The following is a 17,100-nucleotide window of genomic DNA, read 5'->3' as shown; positions in this document are numbered from 1 at the left end:
CGTTAGACTAGAAGAGGAGTTAACAGCTTCTAGACTCTTGTCTGAGAGTCAGCTGGGAGGGTGAGTGGTTTCCCAGATCAAGGCTTAGTTCCATTAAAGCTTACCAGCAAATTGTTTAAGCATTTTATCAGGAATGTTCATTTATTCCCAGTGGGAGGTTATGAATTACTCACACAGAAAAAGTTCTTCCCAGACCAGGTTTGGGACAATTTTCCTTTCATACAACAAATTGTCAACACACACCTCGATAGGCAGCATACTAAGGTGTCATGGAATAGGCCAGAATGAGCAGGACACCATCCCTGACCTTGCTGATTCTAGGCAAAGTAGTACAAATACTATTTAAGAAGAACAAAATGCTGTGAAGGGCAAAGGGAAGGGAAATTGAGGAGAGACTTTGTGGCTCTCGCAGCACATGAGGAGCTACAAACAAGGAGGTGTTCCAGGCAGAAGGGAACAGCATGAGCAAAGGTGTAGAGGCAGGAAGGTGGCAGTATGTGTGGGGGACCTTGACAGTCAGTTTGGCTGAAGGGCATCATTTAGGGATAGGCAAAAGTAGGAGAAAAAGCTGAAAAGTGACTCCAAAGGCTACAGCCCAGGACGACTTAGGAAACCAGCCAGTCCAATTTCTTCCTTTTACAGCAGAGGCCAGTTTGAGAAATTTTGCCTAGTCCCTCAGGTGAGGGTGGGGGGAGATTGAAGGGTTCTGAGGACCTCTGTGCATTTTTTTAAAAATATTCAGTGTATAGTTTCTCCTCACTTTTTTTTCAGTTTTTAAAAAAGTTAATTTCAAGTGTACAAAGCAACATAGTAGTTAGACGTTTAAACCCCTCTTAAAGTGATAACCCACCCCCCCAAGCTACTACTCCCCTGACATCTTATATAGCTGTTACAATACCATCAACTATTTTCCCTATGTTGTACTTTACATCCCGTGACTATATGTACCTATATATTTAGTTATAGTTGACATTCAATATTATTCTAGTTCAGCTTCAGGTGTATAGCACATTGGTCAGGCATCTACACAGTCTATGACGTGATCCTCTGATAAGTCCAGTGCCCATGTGGCACCTTACATGGTCTTTACAACATTGTTGATTATATTCCCCATACTGTATTAACTATCAATTTATATTTCTTAATGCCTTCACCTTTTTCACCCTGACCCAACTCCGTTCCCATCTATCACCCTGATAGATCTAGTGCCTATCTGGCTCCATACCGAGTTATTACAATATTATTGACTATATTCCTTATGCTATAACCTACATCCCCATGACTACTATGTAACAACTAATTTGTACTTCTTAATCCCTTCCCTTTTCACCCACCCTTAACACCCCCCCCCCCATCTTAAAGAAGTCCCTCTAAGATTCCTTGTTATACTGGGTTGGTGGTGATGAACTCCTTCAGCCTTTTCTTTTCTGGGAAGCTTCTTATCTGTCCTTCGATTCTAAATGATAGCTTTGCTGGGTAGAGTAATCTTGGTTGTATGTCTTTGCTTTTCATCACTTGGAATATTTCCTGCCACTCCCTTCTTGCCTGCAAGGTTTCTGTTGAGAAATCAGCTGCCAGTCTTATGGGGGCTCCCTTGTAGGTAATTAATTGCTTTTTCTCTTGCTGCTTTTCAGATTCTCTCTTTGTCTTTAACCTTTGGCATTTTTTAAATTATGATTTAAATTGGTGTTGGCATCTTTGGGTTCATCTTGTTTGGGACTCTCTGTGCTTTCTGGGCGTGTATGTCTATTTCCTTCACCAGGTTAGGGAAGTTTTCTGTCATCATTTCTTCAAATAGGTTTTAAATTCCTTGCTCTCTCTCTTCTCCTTCTGGTACCCCTATAATGCGAATGTTGGTACGCTTGATATTGTTCCGGAGGCCCCTTAAACTCGCCTCAATTTTTTGGATTTTTTCTTTTTGCTGTTCTGGTTGGGTGTTTTCTGCTTCATTATCTTCTACATCACTGGTTAGATCCTCTGCTTCACCTAATCTACTGTTGATTCTCTGTAATGTATTCTTCATTTCTGTTATTGTATCCTTTATTTCTGACTGGTTGTTTTTCATGATTTCCATCTCCATTTTTATGCTTCCTATCTTTCTGTTGAAGTTCTCCCTGAGATCAGTGAGCATTCTTATAACCAGTGTTTGGAACTCTGCGTCTGATAGATTGCTTGTCTCCATTTCGCTTATTTCTTTTTCTGGAGCTTTGTTCTGTTCTTTTATTTGGGACATGTTTCTTTGTCTCCCCATTTTGGCTGTTCCCTGTGTTTGTTTCTATGTATTGGGTAGGGCTGCTATATCTTCCGGTCTTAGAAGAGTGGCCTTACGTAGTAGGTGTGCTGTGGGGTTCAGTGGCGCAGTCTTTTTGGTCACCTGAGCCACGAGCTCCAGGTGTGTCCCTCATGTGGGTTGTGTGTGCCCTCCTTTTGTAGTTGAGCCTTGGTTGATAATTGCACATCAATGGGAGGGGCTGACCCTTGGGCTCACTTGTTGTGAGGACTGGCCTTGACTGCAGTGAAAGAGGTGTTGTGCAAGGGCTGATCCTATGGAGCAGGATCTACCTCAGCAGGACTCTGGTGCCTGCCCAATTCACCCCTTGGGTGTGTCGTACTTGGAGGCGGCTGGGTGATGCTCCAGCTTCTTTTGAAGCTGGCCACTGGGGGCGTCAGCTTAGAGGGGATCTGCTATAGGTCAAGTTCAGCCACAGCCCGTGCCCCACTTGGGGCCACCCAGCAGGAGCCACAAAGAAATCTGCAGATGGCTGCTGCCCGTGCTGTTCTTGGAAGCACCTTGAGAGGTCAAGCTGCGAACCAAGGCTGGCTGCCACTATTGCCTTGCTTAGAGATGCTCAGCCAAAAGTACAGGACATATTCAAATCAGATGCTACTTGTCTGGGTTCCGCAAACATTTGAGAGACCCTAGGAAAGTCTGCAGCTTGAGCCAAGGCAGGTGGTCTGCACAAAAAAGCCGCTGGAAGTGGCATGGGTATACCCAAAAGTTGGGTGGGGCCAGGTCTCGAATCGCCAGGGCAGGGCGAACAAACAGGGGAGATTCAGTTCTGGCTGCCTCTTTTGTCTGTATATGGGGAAGGGGGAGGGCTCAGCAAAGAAACAATGGTGTAATGCAGGGACTCAGCTCCTGCTCCCCACAAAAGAATGCAGGATATGGTGAGGCCAAAAAGGAACAACAATGGAGCCATAGATAGGGGAGTCATACCACTATATTCTCAATGGCGGCTGGTCGAGAAAAAAAGCAAACATCTGCCAGTACCCCAATGAGGGGTCTTCCTGCACAGGAAATAGGATCAACCCGATCCGCAATCCACAATCTGCTTGCTAGCCGCAATCCGCCGTCTGCTTCTCTGCCAACCAACGTGCTAGCTGCAATCCGCCATCCTCTCTTCCAACCAACCAACCAACCAACCAACCAACCAACCAACCAACCAACCAACCAACCCCATAGCATAACCACAGCAGTTATATTAGTAGCTAATGGCTACCCGGTAACAGCTGATGGCCACCCAGCCACAGCGGATGGCCATCTCATTATTAGATGGCTGATGACCATCTAATAACCGAGCCAGCACCTTTCCACATGAGGTCGAGAGCCTGGAAACTTCTCTCTGGGACTCTGTCCCCACAAATGGCCTCCACCAGCTCCCCCGTCCAGGAGAAAGCCGCCTCTCCAGCCCCCGTCCCAAGCCAGACAACTCAATTCCCCACCATTTGTCCCTGCCACCTTTCCAGCTGCTGCCTCAGTGCTGGAGCTCTGAGCAAGTGATTCCTTTGGTGAGTAAGTCTGTGCACAATCCCTTTAAGAAGAGCGCCTGTAAATGCAGCTGCACTGTCTCACTCAGTCACAATCGCCACTGGTTTTCACAACCAAAAATTATGGGGGCTTCTCTCCTCAGCACTGGAAACCTGGGCTGGGGTGGGGCTGAGATCTCTTACTCCTCTGGGGAGTGGGGGGAACCCCCACAGCCAAAATATCCCTCCCGATCTTTAATGGTCACACGCAGGTGTGGGACCAGCCGGTTCCGCGTCTCTGCCCCTCCTACTAGTCTGAAAGTAAGTGGCTTCTGCACGTCCTTAGTTGAAAGGCTTAAGTTCAGCTGATTTTAGGTGATTCTCAATAATGGTTGTCTTGTAGATTAGTTGTAATTGTGATGTGGTTGTGAGAGAAGGTGAGCACAGCATTTACCTACTGCGCCATCTTGGGTGTCCCCTTCTTCTGTGCATTTTTGAGTAGGCAAGTGAGAAGGGCAAGGAACAGGTAATAGAAGTTCAGAGGCGAGACGTCCAGGGGAGGCATTCCAGAAGGACTTCTCAGAGGAGGGGCCAATGATGATAAGCCAAGGGGCTTAACAGTAAGAGAGACTATGATTCCTTTTGGCCACAGTAAATGATAGGTTGCTTGTACATCCCCTCCCCAAACACCCGCTCCCCTTCTCAGGCCACTCTGGCTCCCCCGAACAGACAGTGTAACCAAGGGAGAATAGCTCTCAAAATGATCCTCTTCATTTTACAGCTGGAAGGGGCCTGAGAGGTCAGAGTGCAGCCTCCCCTCCCACATCAGCCATCCTCCTCCTCAAATTGAAAGCTGCCACCCTCCTGATTTAAGCCTTGAGCCCTTTCTCCTGATTTCATAATAATTACAGCTAACACTTACTGAGTGCCAGGTTCTATTCTAAGCAATTACTCTACTTTACAATTACTATCTCATTTAAGCTTCACAACACTCTTTAAGCAAAGTACTAACATTATCCCCAGTTTTCATTTGATGAAGCTGAGGTTTCGTTAAGCCATTTGCCCAAGATCTCATAGGTGGTGAGGGGGCCACACTACGAGTTAAACCCAGGCTCCTCTGGGTTCAGAGCCTACGTATCTGACCATGCTATTGCCCTGCTTCTCTAGCACTCACTTTCCTCCCTCCTGACTCATCTGGGACCCTGGCCTTTTCCTCTCCTCCAGTCCTCTCTCGACACCAGCAGAAGGACATCAGGCCTGAAACTGGACATCTAACCAAGGACAAGGAGGGGGCTCTTGGTGGCATCAATTCACAGATTTCAAAGTGCTTTCTGTACATTTTGTTCTTTGTGTCTTTAAGACAGCCCTATAAGGTAGAATTGAAATGATTTTATTCTCATCCCATAGAAAAGGAAATGGAGACTCAGAGACACGATGTGACTGGCTCAACAGCCAGAGGTGACTTGGGTCCAGTGCTTCTCCAACTCTATCACACTCCCTCTTCCCCAAACTGGCATTTCTCCTCCTTGGGAGTCAGGCCTGGGTCAGATGTTTTCTTAAATGGGACAAGGGAGAGGGCTCTAGGAGTCTTGAGGACGGGTCTGCTTCACCCCACAGAGTGCAAGACCAGCTGTCCTTGCCGTTTAGGCCAGGTCCACCTGTGGGGCCCGGGGACCCCTGCAACTGACCACCAGAATGAAGGGGGACTTGGAAGTGAGTGCCTATGGCTGAAGAAGTAGCTGGAGCAAGAACCCGCCCCAGCCCGTTCGAGGAGGGGTAGCAGGCAGGGTTGGGGAGGGAAATGTCTTTGGCATTTGAATAGAGGGAGTAGCAAAAGCTTGATCTCTAAATCTTTGATTTCTAAATCAGAGGGTGCTGGTCCAATCATGGCTGGACTGGGGCCTTCTCCAGGGTTGGCAGATCTGCGAATGGAGGTGACCCACTGGGAAAGCACTGGGGCCATATGTAGCAAGACACAGGGAGCTCCTACCATCGGCTCCAAGCCTGACACGGAGGAATGGCTCCTGAGGAAGCAATCCAACAGAAGCCAAAAGCTATTTGCCTCAAGATGTTCCCTGCAATGTTAGCAAAGCAAAAAACTGAAAAGAGAGAGAAAAAAATAAGTATCCAGTGAGCTATTCTGGCAATCCACTCAGTGGAATCTAATGATGTAGTAAATAGCATGGGAAAAGGTTTGTGGTGTAAAGTTGACTCTACATCACACTGTGTCCCCTGAAGGATGACTCACGGGAACAATTTCTCTTGGTCCCAGTGCCAGGAAACTGTATTTCTCCAGGGCAGCTGCCTTGCTTTTATCTGGAGTTCTACATATCTGTCGGCTGACCACGTTTCCCTTTTAGCTTTGACTGTAGGGAAGCTCCAAATCAAATTCATGGCCCATCACTCACGACCATATGACAGGAATTTTGATATCAGTACCCTTCCCGGCTTTATTTTCTTTCCTTCCTCCCAAACACTTTTCTGTTTATTAATAATCTTGTATTGTATGCTGTATTTGTCAACTATTGAAGAAAAATATTTTTGGAGTAGAATGGGGTAGAGAGGAGAAAGAAAGGAAAGAGAAAGTTAAAAAAAAGCTGAGAGGAAAATGGATTTACTAACACTGCCTTCAGATTCAACTGAAGAGCATCAATTCTGCTGGTCACTCGTGAATATAAAAGGGTTGATGCCTTTAACTGGTAATGTTAGAAGCCATTCCAATGATAGATGAAACAGGAAAAATGCAAAATAAAATAATGAGGTGTCACTTTCCACCCAGAAAATTGGCAAAAATTAATGCTGACAACCCCCAGTGGATGAGCATTGACACACTCTTCTATTTGCCGATGGAGTGTGAACTGGCTAATTAGAGACTTTTGGCACGTGCAGGTGCCCATACATGTGACTTGGCAGTTACACACCTAAGTGTATACACTGTAGGGACACGCTTAGACGTGGGCACAGAGGACTTTACAGAAAATGTTTGCTTCAGCATTGTTTGTAATAGCAAAACAAAAGTAAACATTTTAAATGTGTCCTCAGAGAGGGGTGGCCAATGGCTCAGTTGGTTAGAGCGCGAGCTCTGAACAACAGGGCTGCCAGTTCGATTCCCACGTGGGCCGGTGAGATGCGCCCTCCACCGCTAGACTGAAGACAACAACTTGAGCTGAGCCGCTGCTGAGCTGCTGAGGGGCGGCCGGATGGCTCAGCTGGTTAGAGCGCGCGCTCTCAACAACAAAGGTTGCCGGTTCACTTCCCGCATGGGATGGTGGGTTGCGCCCCCTGCAACTGAAGATTGAAAACAGCTCCTGGACTTGGAGATGAGCTGCACCCTCCACAACTAGGATTGAAGGACAGTGACTTGACTTGGAGCTGATGGGTCCTGGGGAAAAACACACTGTTCCTCAATAAAGTCCTGGAAATACTCACTGTTCCTCTTCCCCAATAAAAATCTTAAAAATAAATAAATGTCCTGGGGCCGGCCCGGTGGCTCAGGCGGTTAGAGCTCCATGCTCCTAACTCCAAAGGCTGCCGGTTCGATTCCCACATGGGCCAGTGGGCTCTCAACCACCAGGTTGCCAGTTCAATCCCTTGAGTCCCACAAGGGATGGTGGGCTCCACCCCCTGCAACTAAGATTGAACACGGCACCTTGAGCTGAGCTGCTGCTGAGCTCCTGGATGGCTCAGTTGGTTGGAGTGCATTCTCTCAACCACAAGGTTGCCGGTTCGACTCCCACAGGGATGGTGGGCTGTGCCCCCTGCAACTAGAAAAAAACGGCAACTGGACCTGGAGCTGAGCTGCACCCTCCACAACTAAGACTGAAAGGACAACAACATGACTTGGGGAAAAAAAGGCCTGGAAGTACACACTGTTCCCCAATAAAGTCCTGTTCCTCTAAAAAAAAAAAAAAAAAAAAAAGTAAGTATTTAAAAATAAATAAATAAATGTCCTCAGAGGGAGAAAGAAAAGTAAAATTGTGGTCTAAGCTCACGGCAGACTATTATAAAGCTGTGAAAAATGAATGAATCAGAGCTACCCATCCTGCTATGGACAAAGCTCAAAACATCAAAACACAATGTTGGACAAAAATGGCAAAGTGCGGAAGGTATGTAAGTTTGATTCCATTTCTATAAAGCTTAAAATGGAAAAACCGTATTATATAATATCTTGTTTATGGATCGATATATATGTCCTAAGGTGTATGAAGACATGCTGGGAACAATAACACCTGAGTCATGACAGCAAGAGGAGGAAGAGGAAGGTGACCCGGGGAGGGTTGCTATGGCTGCTGGATACACACACGTGGATTATATTATTATCTGTTCTTTGGGGTATGGCTAAAACAGTTCAAAACAAAGAAAAATGGTGTGAACAATGTCATTGCAACTGGGTAAAGAATTCTGGCTGCATCAGAACAAGCTTGGGAAGGAAATGTGCATAGAACCTTGGTGTCGGGGAGGTAGGAACCGGGGTGAGTACAACACCAATGTCCCGGCTGTAAGAGGATGGGGAGGCATCAGGTTGGCTGTGATGTGGCCTCTCTTGCAGGCTTTTTGGTCCAGGGCTCCAATGGCGAGTTCCCCTATCTGACCAGCAGTGAGCGCCTGGAGGTGGTGAGCCGTGCGCGTCAGGCTATGCCCAAGGACAAGCTCCTGCTAGCTGGTTCCGGCTGCGAGTGTGAGGCTCTAATGCCCTGGGCGCTGGGGGCAGCAGGAGGGGCTGGGGGTGGCTGGGGTGGGGCTCTTTGGCCCTGAGGCTGGGTTCAGTTGACTATTTCTGTCTCCTTTGCACCCCTTGCTTGCCCCAGAGTCCTGGCCCAGCCCTTCTCCATCCTGCTCTCATCCTCCATGGCCTGTAGGGGAGACTCTCTCTTTCCTTCTGCAGCTACTCAAGCCACAGTGGAGATGACCGTGAGCATGGCCCAGGTTGGGGCTGACGCTGCCCTGGTGGTGACCCCTTCCTACTATCGTGGCCGAATGAGCAGTGCTGCCCTCATCCACCACTACACCAAGGTGGGTGTGAGGGTTGGGCGTGGGCTTGAGGCCTGGGCCCGAGAGGAGGTTGGGTGAGGGGGAGACTCTGCCTGGGGAGAGGAGACAGAGAAGCTGGGAATGGAGTGGAGAGCCTGGGAAGGGGAGAGATGCCACCATGTACCAGCTGTGTGACATTGGGTGACGGCCCTAACCACTCTGTGTCACTGTTTCCTCCCCTCTCAAAAGAGCTATCTTCCTCATAGGGTGCTTGTAAGGACTAAATTCAATCAAAACAGAAAGGACTTGGGACATAGAAAGCACTCACTAAGTACTGCCCGCTATTACTGCTTACAAGCAGCATGTAGCCCTGTGACTTCTAGTCCAGGAGGTGGGCCTGTCCAGGGAGCCCAGGCCCAGACCTATTGGTGGCGAGCTGTGCCTCAGGCTCCTCGGGCCTGGGCAGCTGCCCTCTCCCCTCCTCTCTGTGTCCCTCAGGTCGCCGACCTCTCTCCAATTCCTGTGGTGCTGTACAGTGTGCCAGCCAACACGGGGCTGGACCTGCCTGTAGACACAGCGGTCATTCTTTCCCAGCACCCGAATATCGTTGGCATCAAGGACAGTGGTGGTGATGTGAGTGACAGAAGCCCCTGGCTGAGGCACCTTTCCCTCCTGTTTTGCTACCAACTTCAGGACAGCGCTGGGACCCGCTTCAGTTCTGGGCTCCTGTTCGGGTTCTCTCTGGCGTGTGGATTTTCCAGGGTTTCGTCTGAATTTTAGAGCTCCTTTCTGGGGCCTGGGCTCTCATTTGCTCATACTGGCCCAGCCCCCAGCCGGGAGGGCCTGCGGGTCTGGGCCCCACTCACACCTGGTTTGCTGTTGCAGGTGACCAGAATCGGGCTGATGGTTCACAAGACCAGGAGGCAGGATTTCCAGGTGTTGGCTGGATCGGCTGGCTTCCTGCTGGCCAGCTACGCCGTGGGTAGGCCTCCCGCAGGATTCATACTGTGATGGGTGACCCAGATAGAAGCAGGCAGCTGGGGTCTGCTGGGAGAGACTGTGAGGGCTGGGGCTGGGTCTGCAGAGGGCCTGGGCCAGCCTGCCTGCTCCCAAACCTCGGAAGTCCAGCACACCACTTGCTTGTCTGAACAGTGGGTGCTTGTGAGTGGCCCTGTTGGGTGGAGAAGGGTGGCCATGTACAATCCCTGGCCTGTTGTAGGGATGCCTACAATTTACTCTAAGTCCAAAGTTCCCTGCTTAGGTGACAAATTTAGCTCCTCTAATCTCACCTTGTAAATCATCTTCTGAGGGCAGAGGCTTGGGGCTCTCCCTTCTAGTCAGGAGCCCATTTTCCTCTCCCCCTGTTCCCAGGCCAGAATGAATGGTCAGGCCTGCAGGGTGGGGCCACGGGTCTTTTTCTGGTGCCTGATCAGATTGTGTTCCAGTCCAGGATCCTAGGAATGTTGTCATTGTCTGTTTGTAGTCAAGGTCCTTGGGATCAGGTTGGATTTGAGCCTGGGAAGGGCAGGGAGGGGAAGGGAAGCATCTGCTCCATCAGCTGAAGCCCCAGCAAGTACATATTTGAGTTGCTTTTCCCATGCTATTAGGGGCAATCCTGTTCTCTCTGGTCTTTGCAGACTTTGGCATGTTGCCTAGGTCCTTGCACATCTCCCCTCAGTCTCTTAAATGCAGGGGGCCCATTTATGCCTCATTCCTGAGGGTATATGGGAAAAGCACAGACTCTGGATACCTGGGGGAACTGAGCTGGAATCTCAGCTCCACTGTTTATTCACTGAGTATCGCTGGGCAAAGTACTCAACCTCTCTAGGTCTGAGTTTCTACTCAGCAAAGCAGAGAGGTGTTGTCAGGATTAAATCGCATTGGCCCCCTGTCTGCCATAGTGCTTAGTACATAGTAGCTATTCAGTAAATGGCAGCTATATTAGCTCATTCCAAATTGCCTACTCTCTCCACTCTTGAGACCACTTTGCTTAGGGAGTGAGGGAACACAGTCCCAGAGAACAGTTTCCAGGTTCTCGCCTCACGTAGAAAGGCGCTGGCTTGAATAGTAGATGGTCAACATCTGTGACTAGTTGGCCATAAGCTGTTACCAGTTAGCCATTGGCCACTGATATAACTGCCGTGGCTGAGCTAGCAAGCGTGGATTGCAGCTAGCAAGTGGGTTGGTTGGTTGGCAGACATGCAGATGGCAGATTGCGGATCGTGTGGCTCCCGCTGCCTGTGTCTCCAACCCAGCCGCCAGCAAGAATATAGTGGTATGACTCCCCTATCTATGGCTCCATGAGTGTCCTTTTTTGGCCTCACCATATTCCTGCGTTCTTGTGCGGAGAGCGGGAGCTGAGACCCTGCATGACAGGGACCATCCTAACTAGTCTTGGCATCACACTCACAGGCTGGCAGAAGTGGCAGAGCCCTTTGAGATCACAGACAGCCCATTTTCGTTGCCCAGATGAGAACAAAGAGGATCAGAAGGGTCTATGACTTGTCCAAGCTCATGCAGCCAATGGGAGGAAATGTCATATCTCCTGACTGTGTCCAGACCACTTTCCACTCCCCACCCTACCCCCACTGCTGTCTCAGGCTGAATTCACTGGGGGGAATATGATTTCAGAAGAGCAAAGGCTTCCCATCCACCCCCATCCCTTTTAGGACTGGTGAGTCAGGGGGCTAGTGGAGGAATGTGAAGGTGTCAGCAGGCAGTTGGGATGCTACTTTTGGGGGGGGGGGGGATAGGTGGAGAGAGTGCAAAGACAGGGAACTGTCCTTAAATTAGCCTTCAGTCTCTGCTTGCTGCCCCTCAGCCTGCAGGGTTCTACTTCAAACATACTGGCAGCTTTTTTCTCTGTACTCTGTGGACTCACAAAGCATGCCTTTGACATGGCCAGCCAGTGGCATAGAAACCTACATCCTAGCTCCCCAGAACAAAGGGGTGCTAGGGACCAGAGTTTGTAATTCTCGGTAAGAGGAGGCTTTGGCTGACATTCTGCATCTTACTCTGGGGCAGGAGCTGTGGGGGGCGTGTGTGCCCTGGCCAATGTCCTGGGGGCTCAGGTGTGCCAGCTGGAGCGACTCTGCCTCACAGGGCAATGGGAAGATGCCCAGAAGCTACAGCTCCGCCTCATTGAGCCAAACACTGCGGTGAGCTCCCAGCAATGGCAGCAAAGGGCAGAGGTGGGGGGCGGGGGCAACAGTCTGTCCTCATTGGGGCAGAAGCTAGGGCAGGCACAAGGGTCCCCATTCATTCTCTTCCCTTTCAGAATATCCTTTTAGAGAACATTCCAGGGTGGGAACTCCTTACGTGTCCCCAGAAATTCTTGACTTCAGACAAAGTTGAGCCCCATTGGTTCTCAAACTTAAGTGTGCATTAGAATTCATTTAGGGAGCAAGTTAAAATTAGAATCCTTTTGGCCCAGGAATATGCATTGAGACAGACAGCCACAGTCATTGTGACATAAGTCATCCTGGGACCTTACTTAGAGATGCACTGCCTAGACAGAGGGACCATGGACTTTTAGACCAGCTTTATGAGTGGCCAGATCCTGAAAAACAGAATGATTGAGAAGGAAGAAGTTGGAAAGCTGGAGGTATTCAGAGCCCAGATTTCCCAGGAGACTTCTGTCTTCAAATAATCTATTCTGCAGTCAGACCAGGTCCCCTAATTCTGTGTTGGGCAAGTTATGGAGAAGAGTCAAGATGGAATGCCTTTAAGTGCTAAGCAATGCTGTGCAGCGCCATATTGGAGTTTGAGGCAGAAAGTAAAAGGTGTGTCCCTATATTTGTAGACACCTTTTTATGTATAAATTAAACATTTAATTTTGAGATCATTGTAGAGTCACATGAAATTGTAAGAAATAATACAGAGAGATCCCATGTACTCATTATCCAATTTCCCCCAGTGGTAACAATACCACAACCAGGATTTTGACTTTGATATAGTCAAGATATAAAATATTTCCATCACCACAAAGATCCCTCATGTTACACTTTTATAGCCACACATACTTGCCTCCTGCCCCCACCCCCTCTTTAACCTATGGCAACCACAAATAAGTTCGTCATTTTTATAATTTTGTCAGTTCAAGACTGTTATATAAATGAAATCATATAGTCTATAACCTTTTGAGATTGGCTTTTTTCACTCAGCATAATTTTATGGAGATTCATCCAGGTGTTGTGTGTATCGATAGTTGGTTCCTTTTGAGTAGTAACTGAGTAGTATTTCATGATATAGTTATACCACAGTTTATTTAACCATTCACCTGTTAAAGGACAGACGGTTGTTTCCAGTTTTGACTATTAAAAGCTGCTACGAATATGCATGTACATGTTTTTGTGTGACCATAAGTCTTCATTTTTCTGGTATAAATAAATACATGATTGCTGGGTCATATGATGGTCACATGTTTAGTTTTTAAAGAAACTGCCAAACTATTTTCCAGAGTGGTATACCATTTTACATTTACATCGGTGTAAACGTATGAGTGCTCCAGTTTCTCTGCATCTTCACCAGCATTTCATATTATGACTATTTTTTTATTTTAGCCATTCTGATAGATGCATAGTGACATTTCATTGTGATTTTAAGTTACATGTCTCTTATGGCTAATGCTATTGAACATCTTTTCATGTGTTTATTTTCCATCTGTATATGCTCTTAGATGAAATGTCTATTTATGTCTCTTGTCCATTTTCTAATTGGATTTTTTTTCACTGTTGAGTTTTAGAAGTTTGTTATATCTTCTAGATAGTAGTCCTTTGTCAGATATGTGGTTTGCAAATATTTTCTCCCAGTTTGTAGCTTGTCTCGTCAATCTCTTAATATGTCTTTTTCAGAGCAAAAGTTAAATTTTGCTAATTTAACTTTATCAATATTTTCTTTTGTTTATGCTTTTCATGTAAAATCTAAGAATGCTTTGCCTAGTACTAGATTGTGAAGATTTTCTGCTATGTTTTTCCTAAAAGTTTTGTAATTTTGTATTTTACAAGTCTGTGACCCATTTTTAGTTAATTTTTGTATAAAGTGTGAGACATAGATCAAGGTTGTTGTTGTTTTTCCCTGTAGATATCCACTTGCTCCAGCAGCATTTGTTGAAAAGATGATCTTTCCTCCATTGAATTACTGTTGTACCTTTGTCAAGAATCAGTTGGGCGTATTTGTGTGGGTCTATTTCTGGATTCTCTATTCTTTCCATTGATCCATCTCTCTGCAATACCACACAGACTTGATTACTGTTGGTATATCATAAATCTAAAATCAGGAAGACTGATTCTTTTCACTTTGTTCTTTTTTGCAATGTTGTTTTAGTGAATCTAATTCCTTTGCCTTTCTACATAAATTTTAGAATAATCTTGTCTATATCTACAAATACTCTTGCTGGGATTTTGATAGGAATTTTCTTAAACCTGTATACCATTAGCGGACAATTGATATTTTTACTATGTTGTCTTCAAATGCTTGAATATGGTATGTCTCTCCTTTTATGTATACCTTTTTAAATTTATTTCATCAGCATTTTGTAGTTTTTGGCAAACAACTCCTGTACTTTTGTTTTGAGAGATTTACACCTAAGTGGCTCATATTTTTTTAGTGATTATAAATGTTATTGTATTTTTAATTTCACTATATTTATTGGTAGCATATAGAAACACAATCGATTTTTGCACGTTTATCTTGTATGTCACGACTTTGCTGAACCCATTTATTAATTCTAGGAGGGTTTGGTAGATTCCTTGGGATTTTCTACATAGACAATCACATCATCTACACATAGGGGAAGTTCTGTTTCTTCTTTTCTGATCTGTATGTGTTTTAGTTCCTTTCTTGCCTGATTGCACGGACTATAACTTCCTGCACGATGTTGAATAAGAGAGGTGACGGTGGCGTCCTTGCCTTGTTCCTGATCTTAAGGGAAAACAATCAGCCTTTCACCATTACGTGTAATGCTAGCTGTAGGTTTCTGTAGGCTCTCTATCACGTTGAGGATGCTTCCCCTCTATTCTAGTTTTCAGAGAGCTTTTTTAAAAATCATGAATGGGTGTTGAATTTTGTCGGATGTTTTTCTGCACTGATTGATAGAATCATGAGATTTTTTTTTTCCTTTTTAGCCTGTTAATATGGAGGGTTACAGTAATAATCTTCAAATATTAGGCCAGACTTGCACCTCTGGAATAAATCCCACTTAGTCATGGTGCATACCGTGTTTCCCCCAAAATAAGACCTGGTCTTATATTAATTTTTGTTCCAAAAGATGCATTAGGGCTTATGTTCGGGGGATGTCATCCTGAAAAATCATGCTAGGGCTTATTTTCCGGAAGACACAGTAACTCTTTTTATATATTGCTGAATTCCATTTGTTTACATTTTATTAAGAATTTTTCTGTCTATCTTTATGAGGGATATTGGTCTGTTGTCTTTTTTTTTTTTTTTTTTTTTTTTTTTGGTACTGCCTTAGTCTAATTTTGGTATCAGGGTAAAAATAGCTTCATACATCAATTGGGAAGTGTTCCCTCCTCTTCTATTTTCTGGAAGAGGATTGGTATTAAACCTTCTTTCCACATTTCTTGGAATTCTCCAGTAAAGCCATCTGGGCCTGGAGATTTCTTTTTGGGGAGTTTTAAACAAAAATACAGCCTGCAGTAGGCTTCGACTGACTATCATCATGGCTGGAAAGGGTAAGAGAGTCTCCTTACTGCTCCCGTGTGGCAGTGAGTGGGGATGGCCTCCTTAAGGGTGGGCAGAGGTGAAAGTTGTGACTCTCCTCACTAGGCCTCTTCTGACACCATCCCTGGTAGATGGGGAGAGCTATTCTCTACTGCTGAGTTGGAGGGTAGAAGTTCTGGCTCCTAGTTCAACCTTGTTGGCCTGGTGGGGAGGGGGCACAGTTTTTTCGGTGGGGTTTGACTGGAGTAGAATGGTGGTTGTTTAAAAGTTTTCACTCTTGCGAGGCTGCCCCTTTCCTGGTCCTTAGCTGAAAAGAACAGACTTTTGTTGGGGATTTTACTGTCTGTGCCCATTGGCATTTCAGGGCCGCTGGCTCCTTCAGCTCCAAGTCTGGGCCAGTTAACCCACCACTGTGTTGTCCTGAGGTCTGTACTTGGTCTTCCTCTCTACTTTTCAGACTCTTCTTATGTTTGTTTTTATATAATGTCCATTTTTTAGTTGTACTTATAGTAAGACTAGAGAAAAGTACATCTATTCCATCTTCTTGGAAGTGGAAGCTCTAACTAGTTTTCTAAATGGTGATCCCCCCACACACATACACTCGCACCGCCCCCGAATATTAAAGTAGTTGAAAAAACTATTTAAAAATTTAAAAGTAGGCATATTAAAACTCACAGCATGATTTTAGTTTTAAATATTTTATACCAAAAACATAGTTTATTATAATTTTACTTCCTTGGTTTGAATAGAAGCAAACTTATCAAAACAATTTTCCCCCGACTACTTCTAGAAACAAAAATTAACCATTAAAAAAATACACAAAACATGTATAGAGGGGCCTTATTGCCTTACTTATATATTACTTTGCCTCAGACTACAATATGGCAGGGTATGGCTCTGTGGGATTCTGTTTTTGTTTAAAACTTTGATACTTTGTTCATTATTAGTATTTTTGCATTGGTATTGATTTTTTTAGAAAACATTAACTATTTACCTTGATGACTGAGGTGTTTGGCATCTCCTTAGGTTTTGCATCTGAGATCATGGTCCCAGACTGAGCCAGGCAATGCTTTTTGTTTGTGTAAAATGGCAGGAGGGCTGCAGATCTCCTTCACAGTTTATGCCTTTACCTCAAAGGGGCAGATTAACTCAGACTTAGAAAAAGGACAGCTGAGGAGGCAAGCATGAGTCTCCCTGGATGTGAAGGTTTTCCTGAGATAGGATGCTCCCACCCCCATTCACCTGCGAGAGAGAAGGTTCCAGAACCTGCATACCACCAGGACAGGAAGAGGAAGATCTACCAGGGCTCTGGGGTCTGGTCTAATAGTGGCCTTTTCCTTCTCCAATGCTTGTAACATGGGTTAGGTGTTGCTATAACCTCATTTTACAGATGAAGCAGCTTGGGCTGCCCCTTGGGAAGAGAGGATGTTTGCTGCCATCCAATTCTCTGTCATCCTGCCTTACCCGTCACTCTGTGCCCCCTCCTGTGCCAGCTCTGGGCACACACTCAGGAATTCCTGGAACATCTTTTTGCTGCCTGGGCTGTAGGCTCAGCCACCCCAAGAGCAGCTTGATGTCACCGTCTTTCCCTGCCCTGCTTGAACACAGTGTCCTTCCTCGACCTTCCCACCCAGCCAGCCTTTTGCCCCTGCTATATTTAGGACTTTCCGTGATTTTTACCGCCAAAGCATTCAATCCTTT

The 17,100-nt window shown here is 46.1% G+C and overlaps 1 protein-coding gene across 2 annotated transcripts in view; it reads left to right on the top strand.

Annotated features, from left to right (window-relative positions):
• The window catches only part of HOGA1 (4-hydroxy-2-oxoglutarate aldolase 1), a 28,553-nt gene that overhangs the window by 9,398 nt on the left and 2,055 nt on the right, over nucleotides 1–17,100 (top strand). Inside the window, exons 2-6 of one of the 2 annotated variants that reach the window (XM_074339266.2) lie at nucleotides 8,297–8,425; nucleotides 8,633–8,760; nucleotides 9,217–9,351; nucleotides 9,604–9,700; nucleotides 11,743–11,876. In XM_074339266.2, the coding sequence (XP_074195367.2) occupies nucleotides 8,297–8,425; nucleotides 8,633–8,760; nucleotides 9,217–9,351; nucleotides 9,604–9,700; nucleotides 11,743–11,876 (623 nt within the window). The remainder of the gene's footprint in view (nucleotides 1–8,296; nucleotides 8,426–8,632; nucleotides 8,761–9,216; nucleotides 9,352–9,603; nucleotides 9,701–11,742; nucleotides 11,877–17,100) is intronic. The other variant, XM_074339267.2, reaches the window with a different exon arrangement.

This window comes from Rhinolophus sinicus, chromosome 15 (assembly GCF_057876585.1).
Source record: "Rhinolophus sinicus isolate RSI-liver-muscle chromosome 15, RSI-T2T, whole genome shotgun sequence".
In the NCBI taxonomy this organism is placed as follows: Eukaryota; Metazoa; Chordata; class Mammalia; order Chiroptera; family Rhinolophidae; genus Rhinolophus; species Rhinolophus sinicus.
Note: the sequence above shows the minus strand (reverse complement) of the source record. Positions and strands in the feature narration are given on the sequence as shown.